Source organism: Coenobita brevimanus, unplaced genomic scaffold (genome assembly GCF_032717465.1).
Source record: "Coenobita brevimanus isolate Jiangsu-jjx unplaced genomic scaffold, ASM3271746v2 jjx.HiC_scaffold_2577, whole genome shotgun sequence".
Lineage (NCBI taxonomy): Eukaryota > Metazoa > Arthropoda > Malacostraca > Decapoda > Coenobitidae > Coenobita > Coenobita brevimanus.
In genome coordinates, this window is record NW_027643519.1 from 181,754 (window position 1) to 205,656 (window position 23,903).

Genomic DNA, 23,903 nt, shown 5'->3' on the forward strand with positions numbered 1-23,903 from the left:
AAATCTTCCTTCTCATCTTGGAGGTTCACAGTTGTTATATACATGTCTTTTTAGAAATTTGTTGCTTCCATACACTTTCACCTCAGTTTTAGGAGTGTATGTTATGTAGTTGGTTTGTTTTTATCAGACAGAACTTAACTACATGTACAATTTGATTACTGGTAGCTACTGAGCAGTGTTTGCATTATATTTGAGAAGCCCTACTTACAAGGTAGGAATGAGTCATTGTGGTTAGTGGTCAAATGAAAGCTCCAGTCTGACCACACGACCATGAACGGAGTTGAAAGGGATTAAGGATGTTTGTCTGGTGAGATGAGTCAGTCTGTAGTCATTTTTATATTTCAGGTTGAGGGTGGTATGGTGACCCCATTGAAGATCAGTGTGTCAAGGCAGCAGTACCAGCAAGTGACCAAAACATTGTCAAGTCTTTCAGTACCCACCGCTGATATCACCACACACCACCCACCATCACTGGGTTAGTACTGCTTTCTTGTGTATATGTGGATCAGTGGGCCAAATTTCAAGCACTTGGAGATTTAATAGCACCTCTTACCCAGGGACGTATTCTGTATATTACTATCTATCTATCTACCTATAGCCCGACCCCCTAATCCCGCAATGGGTGGCCGCAGACAAAACGCCTCTAAGTCGCTCTGTCACCCACCATTTGACTACCCTCCCCCCGACTCACTCCCCCCTCCCTCATATACCTCTCAATTTCATCCCTCCACCTCATCCTCGGTCTTCCCCTCCCTCTCCCTCTCTCCCCTCCTCACGCTCCCTCTGCCTCACTCTGCCTGTGTGCCTCACCCAGTGCTGTACATAGTGAAGGCATTTTGTAAATATTTTCATGTAAGTGTGAGTTGTAAATATTTTCTTGCAAGTGTAAGGACTGTATAGTGAAGTCAAGCTGTAAATACCTTCTTGTAAGTGCCAGGACTTTACGTAATGAAGTCAGGTTGTACCTATCTTCAAGTAAGTGTAAGATAATGCATTCACAGTGAGGAAGACATGCAAATTGTGATAGATGCCGAAGTATTAAGTAATCAGAAAAGTGTACTGAACATTGCTATACCTTCCCAGCATAAATACCTGAGTATACCTTACATAGAAAACGGCTTTCTCTCACGTACGTGGTCAGCGTGAGAGAGCGGCTATACCTGTACATGAGTATGCAGGACTCAATAAAACTCATTTCCGAGCCTCGGTGAGCATTTTAATGGCAAAATTCATTGTTTCCACACGAAAATCTATCATTTTAACCCAAAAAAGTTGAAAAATGGCCGGCACTGGGGTGACCCACAAGGCTAAAAATAGCTGGCACGCAGCAGGTTAACCTACCTCTGTACAAGGTAGGCTGATTTTGAAGCAAATCAAGATCTGGGACGAGTTTCCAGATGATGCTAGAACAATTAACACGAGCAGTGTTTACGTATTTTGCCTGAGGTTTTTAAGTTTGATGGAGTTTGGTTGAATTTAAACAATACCACAATTATGGATATCAAGAAGAATGACGAAGTGCTTTCCATCAGGATATTATATAGGCTTACCTCCCAATGCGGATGTGGGCCAAATACTGTACTGTACATGACACTTGCCTAGCTAAGCTGATGACACTCACTCATAGACCAGCTTGCTCTCTTCACCTTAATATCCTGTAATTTCCTTTTTGGTGGATCACAAGGGAGTCAGGATAGTCACATAGAAGATCCATCAGTGTTACTGCACCCAAATGCGGCACAATCAGATCATTAATAAGGGGAAAAAGCACCAGTAAACTAACACAGCACCTCCCCCATTTTGCAGCTACCAACAGTTTGGTTTGGCAACATTACATTATTCAGCACTTATCTTGGTGTTTACATATGTAGAGATGAGGATTAAAACAGAAATCTTCAGTAGCTCAAATTAACAGAATCTACTACAGTTACATACATACATACATCAATTAATCCTGTGTCACCCCATGAGGAGTGTAGGAGCCCGGGGCTAGGCAAGTTGGTCCTGACATTTAAGATGAGAGTGACCAGCCTCACTCATCCCTGAGTGGCATTATGAGTGCAATAAACCCCAACCATCCCTTGGATATGAACCTTCACCGGCTCAACATGTCCCCCAAATAACAAAACTCTTCCACATACTCAAGAGACTCACCAGCAAGATCAATCTTTTCATGCCTGACGATCTCCACATGCTCTCCCTGACACACCGCACACGTGAAATCAGCATTATCTTGCAGTCTAACTAATATCACTTCATCTCTTATGCACCCACTTATCACTGATGCTGCACAAGATGGAATTACTTCCCATGCCCTTGTGGCAAATCGCACATAGCCACTCTTCTTTGACAGTGCTGCCATCAACCATCACCTTTATTTTATTTGCATTTACTCTTAAGCTCTTATGCTTCATAGCATTTCTCCACTTCCTAAAGCTTTGCTGAACATATATTTAATTTTTTCATTCCGCTATACAGATCCATTGCCAGAGGAAGGAGGAAGTAATGGAGGGCTGGATGCATCTCAAGGTCGTCGTGATAGTGTGTCAGCAGCATCATACACTGATTCACCCACCATTGCTGTCAAGGGTAAGAGAGGAAGAGCGCTCATCAAAGTTAAGACTGGTTCACACTAGCAGTTTCAAGGCTTGTTGGGAGAAAATACAATACCTTGAATACTTATTGTGTAAATTGGCAGATTGAACCACCATCCCTGCTTGAGTGAGAGGATCAGCACACTAACCATTTTGTCATGGCTGCCATCCACACACTGACATGCACACACACGTACTTCATGATTCCACTCAGATTATGCAGTACCAATCTTTAAGTAGACTTATTAACTAAATTCAGCCCTCCAAATTGCATGATCTCTTGCTACCTCTTCATCAGAAGGCTTAATCTAAGATCACCTCTCGGCACTTCATCACATTTTTCGTGGATGGCATAGCGGATGTCATCCAGATTCATGCTCGTATATCTCTCAAACAACAGTTCATCATAGTTCACATGGCTGAACCACCTATTTCTGTCATTATATTAGACCTTGCACATACTTAACCTACTACCTTTTATCTATGTATTAGGCAACCTGTCCCTCAGTAACAGTACATTTCAGTGTATCTGTTCTTATTTCATTGCATTTATACTCTTGTTGAGCTGCCATCTTCATTGCCCATTTTTTGCAGTCATACAGCATCGCAGTTGCTCAGGTAATGCAAGTTGTGTCTGTTCAGCTTGCCATTTAAGTACAGGAAGAGCCCTTTAGTTGTCCAAAAGGGCAGTAACTGCCTAAACTTTTTCCAACCACATCTGAGTCCTGCTGTGATGAGTTCCAGTGTTTGTACCAGTACTAATCGTGTGACTAGGTTTACAAAATTTATCATCAGCTCTAAATATTAGGTCACCAGCATGTTGAAGTGCCCCAGGTAGTCTGAACTGTCCCTGAATTTCCATGATGAATCCTTAGAAACCATAATACCTGTGTATAAAAAGTGACTTCAGAACAACCATAGATGTGCATCTACTTTTACTTCAGAATCATCAGTTTGTACATGACACTGTCCACCGTATCTGCTTCTCCAGCCTACTTACATTAATAATAATAATAATAATAATAATAATAATAATAATCTGGCCTTTTGTTTCTCAAAAGCGCCAGTTTATCCTTTGGGAATTCACTATCCCTCGACACACATACATTATTTTTACAATTACAAGAATTGTGATATTTCTCATTTATCATACAAGCTACATCATATGTACACAAAAGTGGCAATAATTAAACCTATAAAAATCATCCATCATAGTACCTCTCTCCAGGTCATAGCATTTTGAAAAAAGAAAGGCTTTCAGCTGTCTCTTAAAGGATTCAACAGTAGAGAGTTGTCTTATGGACAGTGGCAATCTGTTATATAATCTAGGGGCTCTATACACAAAAGAACGATCAGTACAATACTACCTGGGATAAACCCGGGTAGTGCCACCCCCGTTTGTGTCACCCTAATGTAGGAGAAAAGAAAGAAAGAAAAAAAAAAACACAAAGAACAGAAATGGAGAAAAACAGGGTGTCTGCGAGGTCACCACGAGCAGGTGGGGTACAACTTGGTTACCCTTCTAGGAAAGGTAACCCAAACTGAGGTGCCGCAAAAGTGCTGAGATGGTATTGACAACTTTTCCCAATTCAAGCTTTATAGCACCAGCAAATACGTCACTTAGGCAAGACCTCATTGGTTATGATACTGCCACTGCGCAATACTTGAGCAGCTATATGCACCAAAGAAAATCTGGTGCATATAGTTGTTGAAATATTTGTTGTTGTTGCCCCAGGTTCATCTGAACATAACCCAGTGAAATGCAGGTTGAAATTGCCTTTCTCCTGTAGTCCATCGTCCTCATTTTGGGGAATAGGAGGTTAGTTGGGAGTGTTCATACAGCTTTGTTGATGCCACTGCATGAAGGTATCCATCTCCAGTCCCAATTGTTGTATTAATGTTGGCTATTAATATGCATACTCTCAGATATCAACCTCGGCATTTATAATATGCATACCTCTTAGCTATCAGCCTTGGTACTTATAATATGCATACCTCTTAGTTATCAGCCTCGGTACTTATAATATGCATACCTCTTAGTTATCAGCTTTGGTACTTATAATGTGCATACGGTACCTCTCAGTTATTGACCTCGGTACTTATAATATGTTTACCTCTCATTTATCAACCTCGGTACATATCATGTGCATATCTTTTGGTTATCAACCTTTGTACCTCTCAGTTATCAACCTCAGTACTTACAGTCTTTGTTATTCTTTTAAATGAAAGAGCATATTTTTAATTCCGTCAGTTCTAGGATGTAATTTACATTTTGTTCTTCCTCATACCAGGCAATATTATTCAGCTAAAAACAGTATCCTGGTAATGAGGACATTACATTAACCCCTCCAGTAAGAAAAGAAAAAAAAAAGGTAGGGGGGATCTATCCTAAACTGAATAAAATATCTGGAGATAGCAAGAATAATGTAAGAATGATGCCTTAAAGCTGAAGTGGTTGAAGAATTTGTATTATCCGTACAGTCATGAAAGAACCATTGTTATTAAAGCCTGTGTCTCTTTACCCCTGGCCAGGTTCCTTCTCTATACCAAGCATGTGCATTGAGCTGCGAGGTGATGTGGGTGAAAGGGATAAGCCTCTTGTTAACCTGCTATTAGAGGACATCAGGGCAGCTTATGAGTCCTCCGAGCCCTTCAAGACTCGTACACAGGTGGGGATACAAGCTGCCATGATCTTAGTTTAAGTTCTCGGTAGATTAGTAGTTGCCAGTACCATATTAAACTTCTTAATTATTTTTATTGTTAAAGTATTATAACTTTTTTAATTTGTGTTATCCATCTGTGGATCTATTTTTCTGTAATTGTTTTAGTAATGAAAGGCAAATAGAAAACCTGAAATTTTATCACAAGTTGTTAAGGGTTATTGCTTGTATCTTTGTTTTTTCCTTTTAGGTTTTATAACATTCAGTGCTCTTATGCATATAGATACAACTTTATGTATGTAGACGCAACTTTATTTATGTAGATGTGACTTTATTTGTGTGCAGGCAGGAGGAGAATAGTCAGAAGTACAGTATATGGAAGATGAGTGTTGTTTGTTTGTTTGTTTTCTGTCTAGGATGGTGAAGAAATGGAAAATCTATCTATCTATCTATCTATTGCCAGACGCCTCAATCCCGTTTGGGGTGGCCACAAACAAATCGCCTCCAAGTCGCCCTGTCCCCCGCCATTTCACTGCCATGCTCCCAACTCACACCCCCCTCTCTCATATACCTCTCCACCCCATCCCTCCATCTCATCCTCGGCCTCCCCCTCCCTCTTCCCCCCTCCACCTCACTCACATACACTCTCTTCGTCAGTCTTTCACCCTCCATGGAAAATGTGAGTGCAATTAGGTATATGGGTACTGTGATGAGTAAGGATGAAAGTTTGGAGGATGAAATGCTTGAAAGGGTACAACAGGGAAGAAAGCTTGTTGGTTCTTTGAAAGCAGTGATAAGAAATAAGGAAGTAAGCTTGGAAGTAAAAAAGTCACTGCATGATAATATTGTGATTCCAACTCTGTTGGACCTTGTTGGAAGGACACAAGTCAAGAGAGTGAGTAGTGGAAATGAGTTATTTGAGAGAAGCATGTGGAGTTACATGGAGAGACAGTCTGGCAAATGAAGAAGTGAAGGAACATGTGAATGTGGATGTGATAGAAAGCATTAGGAGAAATACATTGAGATAGTGTGGCCATGTGGAGAGGATGGAGAGTGAGAGACTAATGAGGAGAGTGTGTGTGGGGGTGAGATGGAGGTGGGAGAGGGAGAGGGAGACTGAGGATGAGATGGAGGGATGGAGTGGAGTGGTATATGACAGAGGGGATGTGTGAGTTGGGGGAGGGTATCATCATGGCAGGGGACAGGGCAACATGGAGTTGATTTGTTTATGGCCATCCCCTTCAGGATTAAGGCATGTGTCTGTAGATAGATAGATTGTCTTTTACTTTAGCTGGACCTTGCACTTAACAGATACAGCGTTCTTTGTGGAATGAAATACGGGCAGGAGGAGGAAAATTTAACCGTTTCACTGTAGTATTGTCTTTTGTACTGTGCTTTATTCTCCAGATGGTTTTATTGAGCTCAGGAGATACTGTTAGTATATTAGAGGTTAGCTGTGGCTTTTGTCAATCTTCAAGTATGAGAGGTCTTCATAGGTTGACTAAAATCATCTGGATGTAGCAGCAATAAACCAAAAAAACAAGAGCAGTCCGAGATTGCACACCTCCTCCAAGGAGGAGATGTTATCTTGTAATTTTTGTGCAAGCATTGCAGGTATTATTTATCAAGTTAGAATTTAAATTGTTGAAATTGCCACTATCCCACCATCATAAAGAATCCATTAAGAAGTTCACGGATCCGGATGATGACCTGGATCACCACCAAAATCTAATGGATTGTTCCTTGGGCCATGCCCTACCCTTCCAAAATGAATTCAGCATAATCCATTCATAACTTATTGAGTAATCTTGCTAACAGACAAACAAACCAACATTGGCAAAAACATAACCTCCATGATGGAGGTAAAAAAAAAAAATCACAAGAATGAAGGGGTTAAAAGTATGCACTGTTCCCCCAAACAGGTGACATTACGATCATTGATTATGGAGGACAAGCAGCAGTCTGACCCCCAACACAGGTACCTGATGAAGTCAGAGTCATTTGTACCTGAGACAGCATCATCAGGTCAGCATCATCCCCATAAGGATCGGCTCCATCCATCAACAGCAGAGCATCATCCATCATCAACTTATTTCCTCTCAGATGGGCATCAGATGCCAAAATTTATCTCATCATCCTGCCCTGAGCTCAACCAGGCACCCCCCACACGATTCATCTCCTCCTCCCTCCCCAGTCAGCTCAAACTGGAAAAACCTTTCTTCAAGGCTCAGCAGAAGCCATCAGCACCTCTTTGTGGCTTTATTAGAGGTAAGTTTGTGGGCTCCTGGGCTTTGGTTCCTTCTTCCTTGCATTAAAAAAAAAAAAAAAGAAAAAAAAAAAAAAGAAAAAAAAAAAAAGTTGACATGTTGGTTGTTATATCATGTAGCTGCCTTGGTTTGCAGTCTACTTTTTAGAGAGAGTTAAGTCCCTCACACATATACATAATTATTAATCAGTCATAGGGCTTGTCAACATCAGCAGAGTTCTTAGGTTAGTGCCGATAAACTTTGTCTGAATACCATTATTGTTTATCACTCTTGTAATATATAAACGAAGAAAAGGATCATTGATGCTCGTTCAGAGTTGGAGTGAAAATTATTACGCACTTGATTATCGTATAGGCCTTGTCACTTTCCTGCTACTTGAGATGATAATGAAACAGATTAGTAAGAAACTTGCAGCTGTTCTGGCTCTAGGCTTATCTAAATGTGAACCTGGTGGGCTTCAGATTGAAGTTGCCTTTTTCCTGTAGTGCGCCATCCATCATTTGAGGGGATGGGGAGGATTTAAGGGACATTTGTATAACTAGGCTGCAGACCCACCTGGTTATTTCAGTCCCACCACATGAAGGAATCCCTCTCCAGCTCCAAGTCATATTGTTCCTGTAACATACGTATATGCAACACGATTGGCTTACAGTATCATTATTTTCTATCTCCTTGTCATCAAGAGTCATTTGTTTCTGCATGAAGAGCATTAGGGCCTTGGACTATGCTACTTAGTCCCAACATTTAAAGCCAGAGTTTCCAGTCAGGTTTCCCTGAGTGGTATTACTTGAGCAATAAACCCCAATCACTCATTGAAATCAAACCTCCTGGGCCAATCTGGTTGGAGTTCCTTAACTCACTAGACCACCAGGCATCTACTTGGTTATATGGTTACCACCTCATGTAGGAGACAGTTTCAAGGCTGCAAGAAGACATTTGGTTGGCTCTCCCTTAGTGCAGAGCTATCTGAAGGTAGCATTGCATCAAGTGAATGGATGGTGGACATCACCACCTAACACCTGCTGTATTATATATGCAGATATATATATATATATATATATATATATATATATATATATATATATATGAAATCTTGCCCCAGTATTTCAGGTGGAGGTAGCAGACATGCAACAAGGTCTGTGGGATAATATGCAACAATAAGCACACACTTCCAATCATATTTTGGCCTGTATGTTATTACAATAGAATGTGTGCTTCTTTTTTTTTCTCATACGGTCAGTCCTTAAGCCTAGGTTATGTACTGATGTAATTGTATCTTAAGTGGTGCAGTGTTAAGCAAGACATGCTTTTGATTCATGATGGAGGGGTTAATATCACAAAGAAACATTCATTTCTGACCTTAAAGCAACATAAGAACAAGAGCAGCTTGAAATGACGAACAGATATTACCATAATTCATTAGAAGCCTATTAATGAAACAGTTTGTTGTGAAGCAGCTTTAGAATCACAAGCAAATTTAAATGAAGAATAAATGTTAATTCATCAACGTCTTCATAATGAATCGATATTAAAGGGAAACAGCTTTAAATGAGGAGTAACTATATGGTAGTTCTTTTTATCCATTGTGCAGGACTGCCGAGCCAGGGTGTACACCAGAGTCACAGCAAAACTGGAGGGAGTACAAAGAGTCCTGCCACACCCCCTCCCTCCCCTACTCCCCAGGACGACCCTCACCACCACTCCAACACTCTCGTCACCATCACCATCTCAAACATTGACAGGCACTGCCCAGAGTTCTACAGTAAATATGATGGGGTGAGGCTTAAATACACCTCTTGTTTTGTTGCCTTAGACACGTTTTCAATGGTATAAGTTTGATGTTACTATGTAGAATCATCTTAAGGCATGCTTTAGCAAATAACAATAAAAACAGAACATGATTAAGCCATTGTTTAACTTATGGTGGTGTAAATAGGATGATCTTGCTGTAACCCATTGTTCATCTGGGGTCCCTTCATCTGAATAACTCAGACTAGCAGCAGTGAGAATGAACATGCCTAAGTAACAGGGGATAAATACAAAGTGGTAACATTTTTTCACATAGTACTCCCTTCAAGATATAGGAGCCCAAGACTAGGCCACGGTAGTTGAGTATATTTAAAGGTAGATGACCAGACTATTTCTGCTGCTGACATTTCCAGTTCCACTGCTGGTATTTCTACTCCTGCTGCTGATATTTCTACTCCCACTGCTAATATTTCCACTCCTACTCCTGGTATTTCTACTCCCACTGCTAATACTTCCACTCCTACTCCTGGTATTTCTACTCGTACTGCTGGCATTTCTGCTCCCATTGCTGGTATTTCTACTCCAACTGCATTCATTTCTACTCCCACTGCTGTATTTCTACTCCTGCTGCTGGTATTTCTGCTCCCACTGCTGGTATTTCTACTCCCAGTCCTGGCATTTCATAATCAAGCAACCTTTAGTTGAACTTGTGCAAGGCTGTCACTCTGATTATTAGAAAAAAGAACAAAACAAGGAGATGGACCCTTTTCAGCTTGGCAGTTGACAGAATGGCTATATTCCACTGGTGTTTTTCAAGTGTATTCAAAAAGAAAAATAATTAAATGTGGATGCAGTATTTTGCCGAAGAGATGAAGCTGAGAAATTTGAAAATCTTACAAAACATCAACTGTACCATAGCCAACACAAGTACAGGGATTGTGGAAGAGGGAACAGCATCATTTTTATATATGTTTAAGTGATGGGTCAACAAGGCTGACACATTCAAAATATGAAACAGTGCCTTTCAGCAAACACCTCATTGCTTCCTTTGTGATGAATACATTAATGGATGAAAAATTTAGCTTTGATTTTTTTTTTTTTTTTTTTTTTTTTTTTTTTTGTAATATATCTCTGAAGGCTGCTGAAATTAATGGGTAATTAAATTGAGCTCCAGTATGTTGTTTTGGCTGAGAGAGAGAGTAATCAGACTGAGCTTTATAACACTTTTGGTTGAGGTAGAGAAGGAGAGAGAGAGGGAGAGAGTAATCAGATTGAGCTTTATAGCATTGTTTTGGTTGAGAGAGAGAGAGAGAGAGAGAGAGAGAGACTGCAATGATTTATAGTAATGGTAAAATGTAGTGACAATCAGAGTGATCATAGCTTACTCAGTGCTTTGCTTTTGTGTTCAGACCCACCGCTTCATTGACGTGGACTTCAACAGCTTGAACACCGTTGTTAACGTTCCTTCGTGGGTGATGGTATTGGATTTCTTTAGCACTGAAGACCATGATGACCTCGACACCTCACCATCACCACAACACTCAGCCAGCACCACACTCAGCCCTCCCAGTCACTGTAGTAAAGGTTTGTGTCTGCTCTTATACATATTTCACATTAACTTGGTATAAAATTGCCATCTTCCAGTCTCTCTTGTAAAGGTCTGTGTCTGCTTTCATACTTTCTTCATATTAACTTGCCATCTCCCAGTCTGTCATAAATTGCCATCTCCCAGTCTGTCATAAATTGCCATCTCCCAGTGTCCTTAGTATAGGAGGTTTGTGTCGGCTCTTATACTTTTTTCACATTAACTTGGCCTAACATTGCCATCTCCCCATCTTGAATGTAGATTTGTAGCAATAGATTAATACTAGTATATGTTGCTAAACCCTTTGTACTCTAACTTGCCCTAAATTTGCCATCTCTCCTTTGTGAGTTCTGAGCTTTAGTAATAGAAAAACACTAGAATATGATGCTTGTCACAAAGCAGTGCTATGAAAGGATATGGAGTTGGAGTTGTGGTATTATCATTTTCTGACCCTGAGCTATGTGAAATAAGCTGTAAATAGACAAATATCTGGGCCAGGTTAAGGTAAAAAGAGTATAGTCACAAAGAGGTGCTGTTGAAAGGATATAGTCATAGTACTGTAATCCCTCGATTATCTGACGTAGTAGAGCCAAAGGCATGTCCGAATTTGGACGAAATCTGGATTCATTCATCATCTAATCCAGTGTTGCCCGAGGAGGAGCATGGGATCCTGGGGCTAGGCAATTCGGTCCTGACATTTGAGATGAAAGTGACCAGCCTCACTAATCCCTAAGTTGCATTACGTGAGCAATAACTCCCAATGACCCCTTGGATGACTCAGGGACTTCATTGGTGAGTGAGTGAGTGTATGACTCATTTCACTGTGCACACTGTTGACTTGTTCTTCTATCATGTTTTTTCTTGCTCTGGGGATGATGATGATGATTGTTATGATTATTTTACTGGGGTTAAAGGTTATTGTTGTTGTTGTTTATTGTTATTGTTGTTGTCGTCATCATCCCAGGCTCACCTGGATGCGAACCTGGTGAGCTGAGGTCCACCATTCTCCGGTCTTCAGAGGATAGCAAAGATATTGAATAATGTTTGTATAATTAAACAATAAGGCTGCCTAGTTAAATCATTGTCACCTTAGTAAGGTGTCCTTTCCAGGACAGGTGTCAAAGGATTAGTAATATAGTAATCGTCTCTTGTGAAGTTAGAGTTAGGATTCCATGGGTTTGAATGGTGAGTGAAAAAGTGATTGACCGATTTAACTGGACATCCTGTTGATCAATTCTCCTGCTATCATATTTAATCTTTCCATAATTTTTGGACATCGAGGGTAGGGTTGTGAGAGTCAGACTAAAGAAGATCTGGGATGAAGTCATAGAGTGTGGCTTCAGGGATAAGGAACTGAGTAGGGAGGCTGTCAAAGATTGAGCATCATGGAAAACTACCGTCAGGTGACCAAGGTCGTCGCATGCAAGAAGGTTCTAGTCTTTATAAACAATATGAGCCACACATTACAAACCCCTCCCTATCCTTAGATGTGAAAAGGCCAAGGTAATGCTGATACTGAATCTCTTATTACAGGTGTAGAAGAAGTAAACACAATAGTGGAGGTGCAGGTGCGATCACTGAGCCTGACTCTGAATCACACGTGGCAGGAGTTGGCATGTGCAAGGGTGTCCCAGGTGTTGGTACGCTCGGTGGGGTCGGGGGGCAACCTGACCCTCACTGGACGCCTGGGATCACTGACGCTCACTGACACCACGCCACATGGCCACCTCTACTCAGAGAAGTTTTTGACGGCTGGATCAGAGGCTATGACATTCCAAGTTTTCAAGTGAGTAGTGGACTGTTAAGATATATGATTTGCATTGTTTTCATTTTGAAGTTTCTGATCTGTTAACATCAGTTTTACACTTAAGGTTGTTCCTAATTCACAGCACAGTAGACCCCGGCTATAATGGACCTTGGTGTAGAGGATATCAGATTTAACGGACACTACGAAGATTGCCAAACTTCCATCAGCCATAATGAACTCTGCCCACTAACCCACGGATTGCGCAGTTACCTTTTTTTATCCCACCTCATGGTGTGCAAAAAATTAAGGATTTTTTTTTTTTATTATTTTTTGTTTTTTAACTTGAATATAAATATCCAGGGCATCATCTGGTGTAAAAAAAAACATTATCTTTCTCTCTCCATTTTTGCGTAGAGCCATGCGTAAGTTTACGTATGGGAGTAGTGAAAAAATAAAAAAATAAAAATGTTTTTGTTTATTATAAACTTGAAGATAAACATCCAAGGCATCATCTGGCGTAAAGAAAAATATCTCTCTCTCTCCGTCTTTGCGTAGCACCATGCATAAGTTTGCGTGGGGGTCGAGTTGTTTACAGTGATGCATGGCCAGCACAGCCTGAGATGTGGCTCGCAACGCAGCACTATCCAGCCCGAGCTGTGGCTTGCAACCCACGGGTTGAATATAATGCAGTGGGTCACTATACATATGTTTCCAACCCTTTGTACTCAAACCTGGCCTGAAATTGCCCTCTCCCCATCATTTTTACAGAGTTCTAATAACAAGCTGCATATAATAATATTGTACTAGTTATAAGGAAGTGCTGACAGAGATGTGAAATAAGCTGCAAAAGGACAAAATTATGGACCAAGTTAGTGTAAAGTGAGTATAGTTTTCATTTTTAGTACTGTAGCTACTAGAATATGCTCTTGTGCTCATTTATTTTCAAACATGTGCTTGAAATCCACCTCAGGGGGGCGGGGACTCAGATATAATGAGCTATCAGCTTTATTGGATCAGGCTTCCCCCCAGTTAGCCCCGTTATAGCGAGAGTCTACGGTACAATATAATTTTGAAACTAAGATTTTGCTTTTATCCTTTTTGGGGGGCCAGAAATATTTGTCATTGGGATCGTAATGGTTTGACTACATATATCCTAGACATACACTGAGGACTGTTCATAGGTAAGTGAATCAGTGCGATGTATATAAAAAAAAAATAGAGGGAAAGAAGGTGATAAGGGTGGGATTACAAGCTTGGTAACCACAAGATCATAATTCATAGCCAGGGAACTCACCCATAAGCACAGTATACACAGTCCAAGTCCAGGGTGAGATTCTCATGTTGTTACAGATTTGATTATTGTAAGTGTTTTTAAGAGGATAGTGGTAGGTGGGGACGCTTACCATCCACTCACTAGATGTAGTGCTGCTCTCGGGTGCCTGCCCTTTCCTCTCTTCTTTCCTTCCTTCCTCTTCTTTCTTTCTTTCCTTCATTCTTTCTTGTTCCTTCTGTCTGCGGGTGACTCTACATTGAGTGACAAGCCAAATGATTTCCTGTACACCAGGAAACCATTTTCTATGCTGGGTGGTAACTATATAACCAAATTATGGCATGTGGTGGTTTAGTAGGTAATGGGCCAGTGCACTGAATGGTCCTGCCATCTGGTGGGAGTCTGTGAACTTCTCCCAGAAATATGTTTTGTGGGTTTCAAAGATAAATTTTTCTATGCACTTTCATGTAGTTTCCTCAAATCACAGAATTTTTCAAATGCCTTCGACATTCATGCTATTGGTGTGTAAGTGGCATTAGAAGAAAAAAAAAATCTTAAAACAGGAATCATCATGTCCATGGAATTAACTTGGTTCATTTAACATCCCATATAATTGGTATAAGACTATAACATGGTAAATATATGGGGAAATGCTTTCATGCACAATTTTGCCGTATTTTGAAATTCGCTGCCGGAGCAATGTATGACATGTTTTCCTGGTTGCTCTTCAGTCAACACCCACATGGCGTCTCCCACAGCCTACAACGTTTGGCATTCATCTTTGGTGGAAACCTGGCCCATCCTTTCACTTGTTTCATGAATGGGTGCTGGTCTGCCTTGAAAGTTGAATTTGATTTGCAGTCAGCCACGGTGCAAAGTTCATCATTTTGCTAACTCTTCTTGTTGTCAGTGCCACACAACCAAGTCATCCCATTACTGACGCACCTCACCAGTCTCTTGTTTGTGTACAATCTTACATGTGCCAGAGCCAAGTACCGAATGGAAATGTCGTGTGGCGAATTTATCCATATCTTTCATCATTGTTTTTTAAGAAATGGAATTCTTAATACCCATATTCAAATTATTTACTCTCTTTATACATGCATGAAGGCAATATTTCCACGTAAACCCTCTTTAATACATCCCTAGAAATCACCTGATAGACAGGAGTAGAACATACGTTTGAATACTATTTTTTTCCCAACCCATCTTCTTTATAAGGCCATGAATATTGTAGAACCTTTAGTTTTGTTGGTGTAAACCTGATGTTCAATGTAATAACACTCAATTTTAGATGGCTTTGGGTAGAATAACATCAAATATTGGTAGCAGTAACCCACACACCTGCAACAGGTGCATCTGGGAGAAGTTCACAGACTCCCACCAGATGTCAGGACCACTCAGTGCACTGGCCCATTAAAGCGCTCCAGTCGGCTTGAGCCAGTGCAGGTTTATATCCAAGGGGTGGTTGGGGTTTATTGCTTTTGTAATGCCACTCAGGGATGAATGAGACTGGTCATTCTCATCTTTAATGTCAGGAACAACTTGCCTAGCTGTGGACTTTTATGCCCCTCATGGGGCCACACTGGATTAGATGATGAATGAATGGATGAATGTTTTTAAGAGGAATGAAGTCATGAAGTGTTTGGTGAGGCTGAATGGTCAGAGAATGGAGAATGTGAGCAGTCTAAGTAGTGTGATGAGCAGTGATGGGGGTTTAGGTTGAAGTTCAAGAAGAGTACAACTGGAAAGGAAGGTTGAAGGTAAGTAGAGGATAGTGAAAAGGAATTGAGAGGTAAGTATGGAAATAAGAAAGTTGTTGCGCAGTTGTGAAGTGAAGTTTGGACTTAGCAGGAAGGACACAAGTCAAGAGTGAGTGGAGTAGAAACTATCTATCTGAGAGGAGTGTGTGGAGTTTCGTGGAGAAACAGGCAAACATTTGAGGAAGTTGGGGTGTGTTGTGGTGTTCAGACGGGTGTGCTGGAAAGTTATGAAAAATACCCTGAGATGGTTTTATCATTTTGTAGAAACTGAGAGTAAAAGATTGACTAGGAGAGTGTATGTGCATGAAATGAAGGGGATTGGAGGGGGGGATAGACCAAAGATGAGGTTGTTGGATGGGATAGAGGTATATGAATGAAGGCGGAGAGAAGGCAGCCTGATAGTAGAGGACAAGGTGAGGTGGAGGCTAGTTTTTTGTGGACACCTTCCATGGGATTGAGACATCTGGCCACAGATAGATAGACAGATAGAGAGAAGTATTAATTACACATCTGACAATTGCATTTACCAACAGTTTCCAACAACTTTTTAAAGAAGAAGTTGGGTGGTGAAGTTATGTGGTTCTGCTGTCTGTCCATCCATTATCCAGTCCAGCATTGCCCCGTCAAGAGCATTAGGACCTGGTGCTAGGCAGTGTAGTCTAGACATTTAAGATGACAAGGATCAGTTGCTTGTCCCTTAGCATCATTACATGACCCACAAACCCCAACCACCCCTCAGAAATACTCTTTTGGACCACATGTGGTTGGTGCATCATAACTTGCTACACCATCTGTGATGTAAAAATTATATGTGGCCACCAGTACTAGTATATTATACCAGTACACATCTCCAAGGCTTACCCTTAATATCCCTGTGTCCATAAGAGAACTGTTCCATAAAGGAGTTCTGTGGCATGTCAGTAGACAGACATCATTTGCACTTTGGTTAATTCCATTATAGGGATTGCATAATAGCATTAATGGTTTGAGGCATTAAAAGAAGGAACTTCAGTCTGTGGTAGACAGTTGAAGCCATGAGTTGCGTTGTAAACCCACCATCAAGAGAGGTCTTCATAAATTCCATAAATCTGATGACATATTATTTAGTTTATTCATGCTGTCTTTAGATGATTTATTCAGCTTAGGAGAGCACTCTTGTATTGAAAGGGATTACTAATGCCATTAGGTGACCAAGGCCAATGCATGCAAGCATGTTGGAGCCTTTAAAAACAAAAGGAATAGCTAACCTCTGAAATGTGAAAAGTCTCCCAAAAAATGAATACAGTTGTCTGACAGAAGCAAGGAAAAAAGACAAAATCATCATGATATTAAAGGGGTTAAGCTGAGTAAATGTTAAGAAATGTTACCCAACAAAAGATAATGATTTTGTCTGTACTGTTGTGTACTAATGTGAGGTGGTTTTGTCAGGTATGGGCACGATGACCCTGGAATGCTGCGAGAGTGTGACATGCGTGTGAAGCTGAAGATGTCGTCAGTGATGTACGTCCACACCCAGCGCTTCTCCTTGGCTCTAACACAGCTGGTGCAACAGTTCACGCAGCTCAGAGACATTGTGTCATGCTGGAGGGCAACAACGGCTGGAATTAAGGTCAGTTGTGATATGCAGACAAAGTTGTTTTTATTGTATACTGTTGTTCAGTAACGTAGCCCATGAATCTGTATAATAGTTATGCTGTACTTTTTTAGGTATTTTAGGTATTTGCTGTATTGAGACGGTGAGTGTGGCAGTGATTGTAGCATATGCACTGTGTGAGGACTGGAGTGAGAGAGAGAAAGACAGGTTTTGGGATGAGCTGGATGAAGTAGTGGGAGAAATGCCCAGGAGCTATAAAATGATCTTAATGGGGGATATGAATGGAAGAGTAGGCGCTGGTCTTGAGGATGACATAATGGGTTATTATGGAGTACCAGAAAATAATAATAGGAAGCAACTAAAGGATATGTGTCAGGCGAGGAGGTTGTTCACTTGTAACTCGTACTTAAAACACAAAGATGCACATAAATATACATGGTATAGAGGGAACGGGGATCGTGTTGAAAGAAGCCTGATTGATTACGTGCTCGTAGAGAGGTCAGTGATGGGAATGGTTGCTAATACAAGGGCCATGAGAGGACAATGTGGAGGTCTGTCAGATCATGTGATTGTGGTATGCAAGATCAAGCTGAGAGGAGTGAGGTGGATCGGGAGAGAGAGGAGCAGTCAGGGAGAAAGACTGAAAATTGAGAAGCTGAGGATCAAAGAAATGGCAGATGATTACAGGACCAAAGTAGAGGAGGAGTTAGAATCAGTGAATTGGAATGAATGGATTTGGACAGCCTGCTGGGTTTAAGCATGATGTTGATAGTATCGACTCTAAGCCAACAGAATTTTGGAGTTTGGACTGTGGAGGGATCATACTCATAGATTCAGTTTCATAGTGGTGGCGTCTCAGTCCAGTACATCTCAGTAGTCTGTAGTCGGCCAGGACAGAATGGATAGGCAGGAAAGTGAGGAAACTATTGTGGCTGGTGATGGTTTCATATGTAAAACTAGCGGATTAACAGATTAACAGTTAACTTCCATTAATTTTTGGCAGAATTAATCCAAATTAACTGATTAACTGTAACGAAGCTAATTATCTGATAAACGGATTAACGATTAACGAAGCTAACGTTTTTCATTAACTTGCCCACCACTGCTTGAATCTGTATAGTAGTTATGCTGTACTTTTATAGGTATTTCCTGTATTATAGAGTAGCAATGCCTGACACTGAAGTCTGAAAGCAACATTACCATCCCAACCAGTCTTCCTGCTTAAAGGACAGAATCAGGTAAAGAACCATAAACAAAGTGCACTTAATTAAAGCTGTTGTACAGATTGTCAAGTGAGACTGGCTACACATGCATACACAAATATGTGGTGGAGCTGAAAATTGTCACTACCTGACTGATGGGTACATTGTTGTGTGACCCATTGCATTGAGCAGTGTGTTGTCATCTTTCTGTGCTTTCCCACTGCTATTTCTAGATCCTAAACACTGCATATGTACCTAGGAAGTAGGATTTGGATGAAGGTGATGCTTATGAAACTTTGATCCTCTGTCACTGTTATTTACCATTAGAAAATTCTCAAAAGAAAGCACAGCATTGATGATAGCGATGAGTAAATTGCAGTCATACTGATCCTGATTTGTAGTACTGTATAAATATAAAACAATATGTATGGTAACAGAGCCAGTCCTTATTATATACCTGCTTTGGGTCATCATGCAGCTTTAGACTTGGCTAATGTAATCAAAAACCATTATGGGCAGAAAGCTAGCATACATCCTGGTAGTAGTTTATATGATACAGAAAATGTTTAGTTCACAGGCAATTCTCCTTACATGTACTGTAGTGCTATTGAACTGGCAGTATTTCATTGGTAAGTTGGTGATGGTGATGGGTATGCTGATGCAGTTTATTTACATTTTGTGTGTGTATTTTTTAGGTGTCAGACTTCAGCCGTGGATTACGTGTATCGTTGGACATTAGTGCTGGATCTCCAGTCATTTTCCTTCCCATGTCCTCCTGCTCACGCGACCTGCTGGTGGCTGAGCTGGGCAGCCTCACAATCACAAACAAATTCCTCTTGGCTGGTTCACAGGGTACCATTAGCCAGGTGAGTTGCTGCTTCACGGTTGATGATGAGAATGAGTAAAAAAGGACCTTATTGAATCATATAATCTTTACCTTAACCATGAACAGAAAAGTCATGTTCATTTTTTTAAATTGTTATTCAAGAGCAACTTCCTGACACAGAAAACACCTTGCCTGGCCAAGCAGATGGCAAGTTATCACTCATGTTTTTTTGTTTTTTTTTAAGCCACAGCTGATGCCACTCATCAGTTTTTTTTTTAAAGCCACAGCTGATGCCACTTGAGAGTTTAAAAAATTGTGTGAAGTCATCCCAGTTGATGTAGAATGCAGTCAGCTGAAGTCTGTAACCCATTGACAGTATGAAGCATAATGTTGGATCATTTGGTTTGATAGGTGGAGCCAAGAGCAAGAGATTTTATTGTTGAATGAATGGATGTGTGGCTTGTTTCAGTTTGCAGTCTCTTTACCATATAGTGTTCTACTTCTGTGCTGTTATTTTCCTATCCATTTATCCAACCAGTTTTGTAAGTGGGAAGTATGGTTAAGATGATGATGATAAATATTGCAGACTGGTTTTGAAAGATGATGATGATGATAATGAGTGTTTTTGTTGTTGTTGTCAGGTTCAGAGACAAAACACGGAGGATAGACTGATGCTGCCTCGATCACATCCCAGGTAATGTCTGTCTTAATTTTGTCCTTTAGCCAGAAAAAAATAAAGTATTTTAGGTTGGACTGTAACAGTAAATGAGTAAAGAGCATGCTGTCCTCAACCCCATTATAACTCAAGGTTTTTTCTGTATCTCGTGTGTTTACAAGCTGAAGTGTACAGAGATGACAGTGATTAGATGGACGTGTAGTGAGCTGAATGCGAGGCATGGGAGGAGGCTAGGTTTACGATTGAAGAATTGAGAGGAAGTTTGGGACTGGAGTGTATTGATGCTGTGATGAGGAGGGGTAGATTGAGATGGTTTGGGCATGTTGAGAGGCTGGAGGATGACAGTTGGGTGCAAAAGGCGAGAAGTGTGAATGTCGTTGGAAGGGTTGTGAGAGGCAAACTGAAAATGACCTGGGACGAGGTCATAGAGGGTAACCCCAGGGATAAGGGACTGAACAGGGAGGCTGCCATAGATTGAGCAGCGTGGAGAGCCACCACAAGTTTAACAACCGTGCAGCATGTTGTAGCCTTTATAAACAATACGACATGACAGTATGATCAGCTGTGTTGGTACACATAAAACACACTTGAAATCTGCCATTTTATGATGGAGGGGAGCAGGGTGATATGGAGACAATTTGTTTGTAGCCACGCTCTCCTTGATTAATACATCCTGTTATAAATAGATGAGATGGTTCTTACTCATTGTGTGCATTAACACCCGATAATGCAGTACACTAACAGTTGTGGAGGGTTGATGGGTTGGAGCATGGAAAGAGGATGCAGGGATGTGGGAGGGAACCAAGTGTATTTTGGGGGAAGCAAACAAAACCAAAGTGCCTTGAGCTTTGTCCAGTCCCTTCATTGACAGGTTTATATAATTAGTCTCAAATTCCATGACATCTTTAAATTTTATTCCTACTCTCCCCAGATCAATTCATTGAGCTTTGGAAAGACTTTTCTAACTAGATGGTTTAGTGGGTGATGTGATGTCTGCCCAGGTTTAAGTAAAAAACACTCTGGTTAAAATGATGTCATGATGTCATCATATTGAAAGATTAAGGGCATTCTTTGCTGTTGTTTTTTAGTGTTTTCTTGTTTGTAAGAAAAAATTATGATAATACAGATCTTGAATTTGGCTCTCTTTTATCTTTTGTTTTTTTGGGTTGCATTTGTTTCTTTTCCCAGTCTGTGCAATGTCTATCCCACAGGCATTTTTGAAATGCATCTAAAAAAGAGACTACAGTATGTACCTGCCTGGATGGTTTGCCTGTGAGATGGAGTTGAGAACTTTGAAGGCTTGAATGATAATCAAAGTGGTTGTATGGAGGGGCATATGGTAAAGCTTTGCCACTTCTTTTTAAAACTGATAACTGACTGATAGACTCTATCTGAAGAGTGTATGTGAAGCACATCTTTTAAGAAAAAAAAACTTTCCCCAGTAGCTCAATGCAGATGGTAAGACATGTGAAGCAGAGACATGATCCTGGGATTTGTATGGTATTTCTGGCTCCTTTCACAAGGCATGTAGGTGATACATCTCCCTCTTATGTGCTTTCTTTTGTCTTGTTTTCTGGACCCTTCTTCACTCCATCTTTTGGTGGGAGAAGGTCAGGATAATGACAGTGATGATGATGACTGTTGAATGAATGAATGTGTAGTCTGTTTCATTGGTTGGTAACTCTCCAAGTGCTATTTCCAGTTCCTTGCCACTCTACTTATATTTAAGTTGGGAGGTAAAGTTTAGACAGTGATGCTGATATCTTTTTCCAGAACTTAAAATAACAAAACAGTACAACTCTAGTTAAATTACATGAAACAAGCACAAGCTAAACACCAGGTGGTGTACAGGTGTCCAGCACCAGTCAAGGTGCAGATTTTGTTAATTTAAACCTCCAACAGGTGCCAGGAGGCTTTTTTTTTTTTTTTTTTTTTTTTTTTTTTTTTTTTTTTTTATAAATACAGTAATACAATTCCACCAGAAGTTGAGGGTGTTTGCCTTGGCTTATGTTACACTATATTTTGAGAACTATGGTGTCTAACATCAAGCTTCTACATCTCACGGATGTTAGTGTGAGACAGGATTATTTCCTTTCTCTGTAACTTTAATATCAGTAACAGTATAGATAATTCCCTGCAATACTGCATTGTAATATTTTGTACCTTCATAGGTCTCAGGATGCCAGGTCACGATCACACAGCCAAAACCGTGATGTTGGATCCAGTCCATACCTGAGTGACTCTGATGCTGAATCTGACCCAAGGAAAGTGTCAGATGAAGCTAAACCTCACAAGTGTTTGTTGGATGTGATGAATATAAACTTAGTCAATATGGATATTTACACAAGTGCCAGAGAAACACAGGATAAGGTAGACTGGAGAGAGAAAGGACACAGGGGAGGAAGAGGGAGGGAAGGAAAGAGTGATGTTGAAAGGAAAGGCCAGAAGGACTCAGGAAGTGTGGGAAAGAAATACGATGAAAGAAGTAAAAGAAAACAGAGTTGGATGAGCTCAGAAGGTGAGAAGAATGGTGGTGTGGAGTGGCTGTTTGGCGCATTCCGGGTGGTGCGACAAGGCCCATCGCTCCTGCAGGATAAGTGTGCTCTCAGGCTGCAGGTGGAGAGGAACCTTGACGTAGCAATGAGTCATGCAGGTCAGTTTACCTTCTGTATTGGGTTTCAGTGGAGAGCATTTATACCCCTTTTACTTTGACTTGGCCTAAAATTTCCATCCCCATCTTGAATGCTGAATTGTAGGAATAGATTAACACAAAAAAATTATTCCAGTCACAAAGAACTGCTGTGGAAAGAATGCAGAGCTGTAGCATTATCTTTCTATCATTTAGCTAAATGAAATAGGCTAGACAAGGACAAAAATTTGGGCCAAGTTTGGGTGAAAAGGGCATAATTTCTTGCCTTAAATGTGTGGACTATGCAGGCTAGCCTCAGACCTCTATACATGCCTTCCATGTGGGACAATAAAAGATTGGGTAAGAGTTAGATCAGGTATGTTATGGTGTGAAATTTTGAAAAGATAAGAGAGTTGGTAGACAGATTATTTGTGTTTTATAGTGTGGAATTTTTAAAAGAAAAGAGTTGAAAGATAGGTTATTTGTGTTTAATAGTATGGAATTTTAAAAAAGCAAAGAGGATTGACATGGTATAAAAAGGCATAGTTGAATGATGCATGAGGTTGCACATAGCAGCCAGTGAAATGGCTTTACCCCACTAGCATTTGTCAGCTGCTTCCAAGAGTAGAGACGATGTTACTGTGTTGCATACTCATACATGCAATGTGGTCATGTAACTTGTTAATGCCTGGTACCAGTAAAGTCTGAATGCGTAACGTTGTAGGTTAAATGACACTGGAGCTCCTCACCCCTTATGAATATGGGGAACAGGATTTGGATGATGATGATCATGATCTTCAGTAGGAGGAGGAGGAGGAATGAGGAATGGTGATGCTATTTATGTCAGTAATGTTGTTGATGATGGTAATGCTAAAATTTGGTTCATATTTTTGTTTTAGTCCCGGATCTGAGTGTGCATGGAACCGTCACCAAGGTACATGCCAGCATCACCACAGCAGATTACCGGCTGATCCGCGGTTTACTGGCCTTTAACCTTGGGGAGCCACTACCACCACCACCACCACCAGCTTACCTCTACCAGCCTCATTCTCAGCACACACAACAGGTCAGTGCCTCACTTCATACTGTATTTTTTTAAGTGATCATTCGACATTGTTTCCTCTGTGTATAAGGGTGGACATAAAGGAAGGGCTACATGTGCTAAAATAGACTTTGCAGATGTATAAGTGGCTACATATCACCCTGGGACGGCATCAGTGTGTAACAGAGGTTTAGCATTTGATACATTTGACAATGCTGACACAATCATATGTTTGTTGGTGGCACTGACGTGAATCAGTACCTGCTGAGATGACTAAATAATTGATGCATGAATGTCTG

At 40.7% G+C, this 23,903-nt stretch overlaps 1 protein-coding gene across 1 annotated transcript in view; it reads left to right on the forward strand.

Moving 5' to 3' along the window:
• The window catches only part of LOC145389876 (intermembrane lipid transfer protein VPS13D-like), a gene marked incomplete at its 3' end in the record, with an annotated part of 111,456 nt that overhangs the window by 81,880 nt on the left and 5,673 nt on the right, over positions 1 to 23,903 (forward strand). Inside the window, 12 exon segments of the mRNA XM_080265003.1 lie at positions 346 to 475; positions 2,479 to 2,589; positions 5,127 to 5,263; positions 7,177 to 7,522; positions 9,113 to 9,297; positions 10,680 to 10,839; positions 12,389 to 12,641; positions 17,064 to 17,244; positions 19,127 to 19,297; positions 19,899 to 19,951; positions 22,105 to 22,586; positions 23,462 to 23,628. Of these exon segments, the coding sequence (XP_080121129.1) occupies positions 346 to 475; positions 2,479 to 2,589; positions 5,127 to 5,263; positions 7,177 to 7,522; positions 9,113 to 9,297; positions 10,680 to 10,839; positions 12,389 to 12,641; positions 17,064 to 17,244; positions 19,127 to 19,297; positions 19,899 to 19,951; positions 22,105 to 22,586; positions 23,462 to 23,628 (2,376 nt within the window).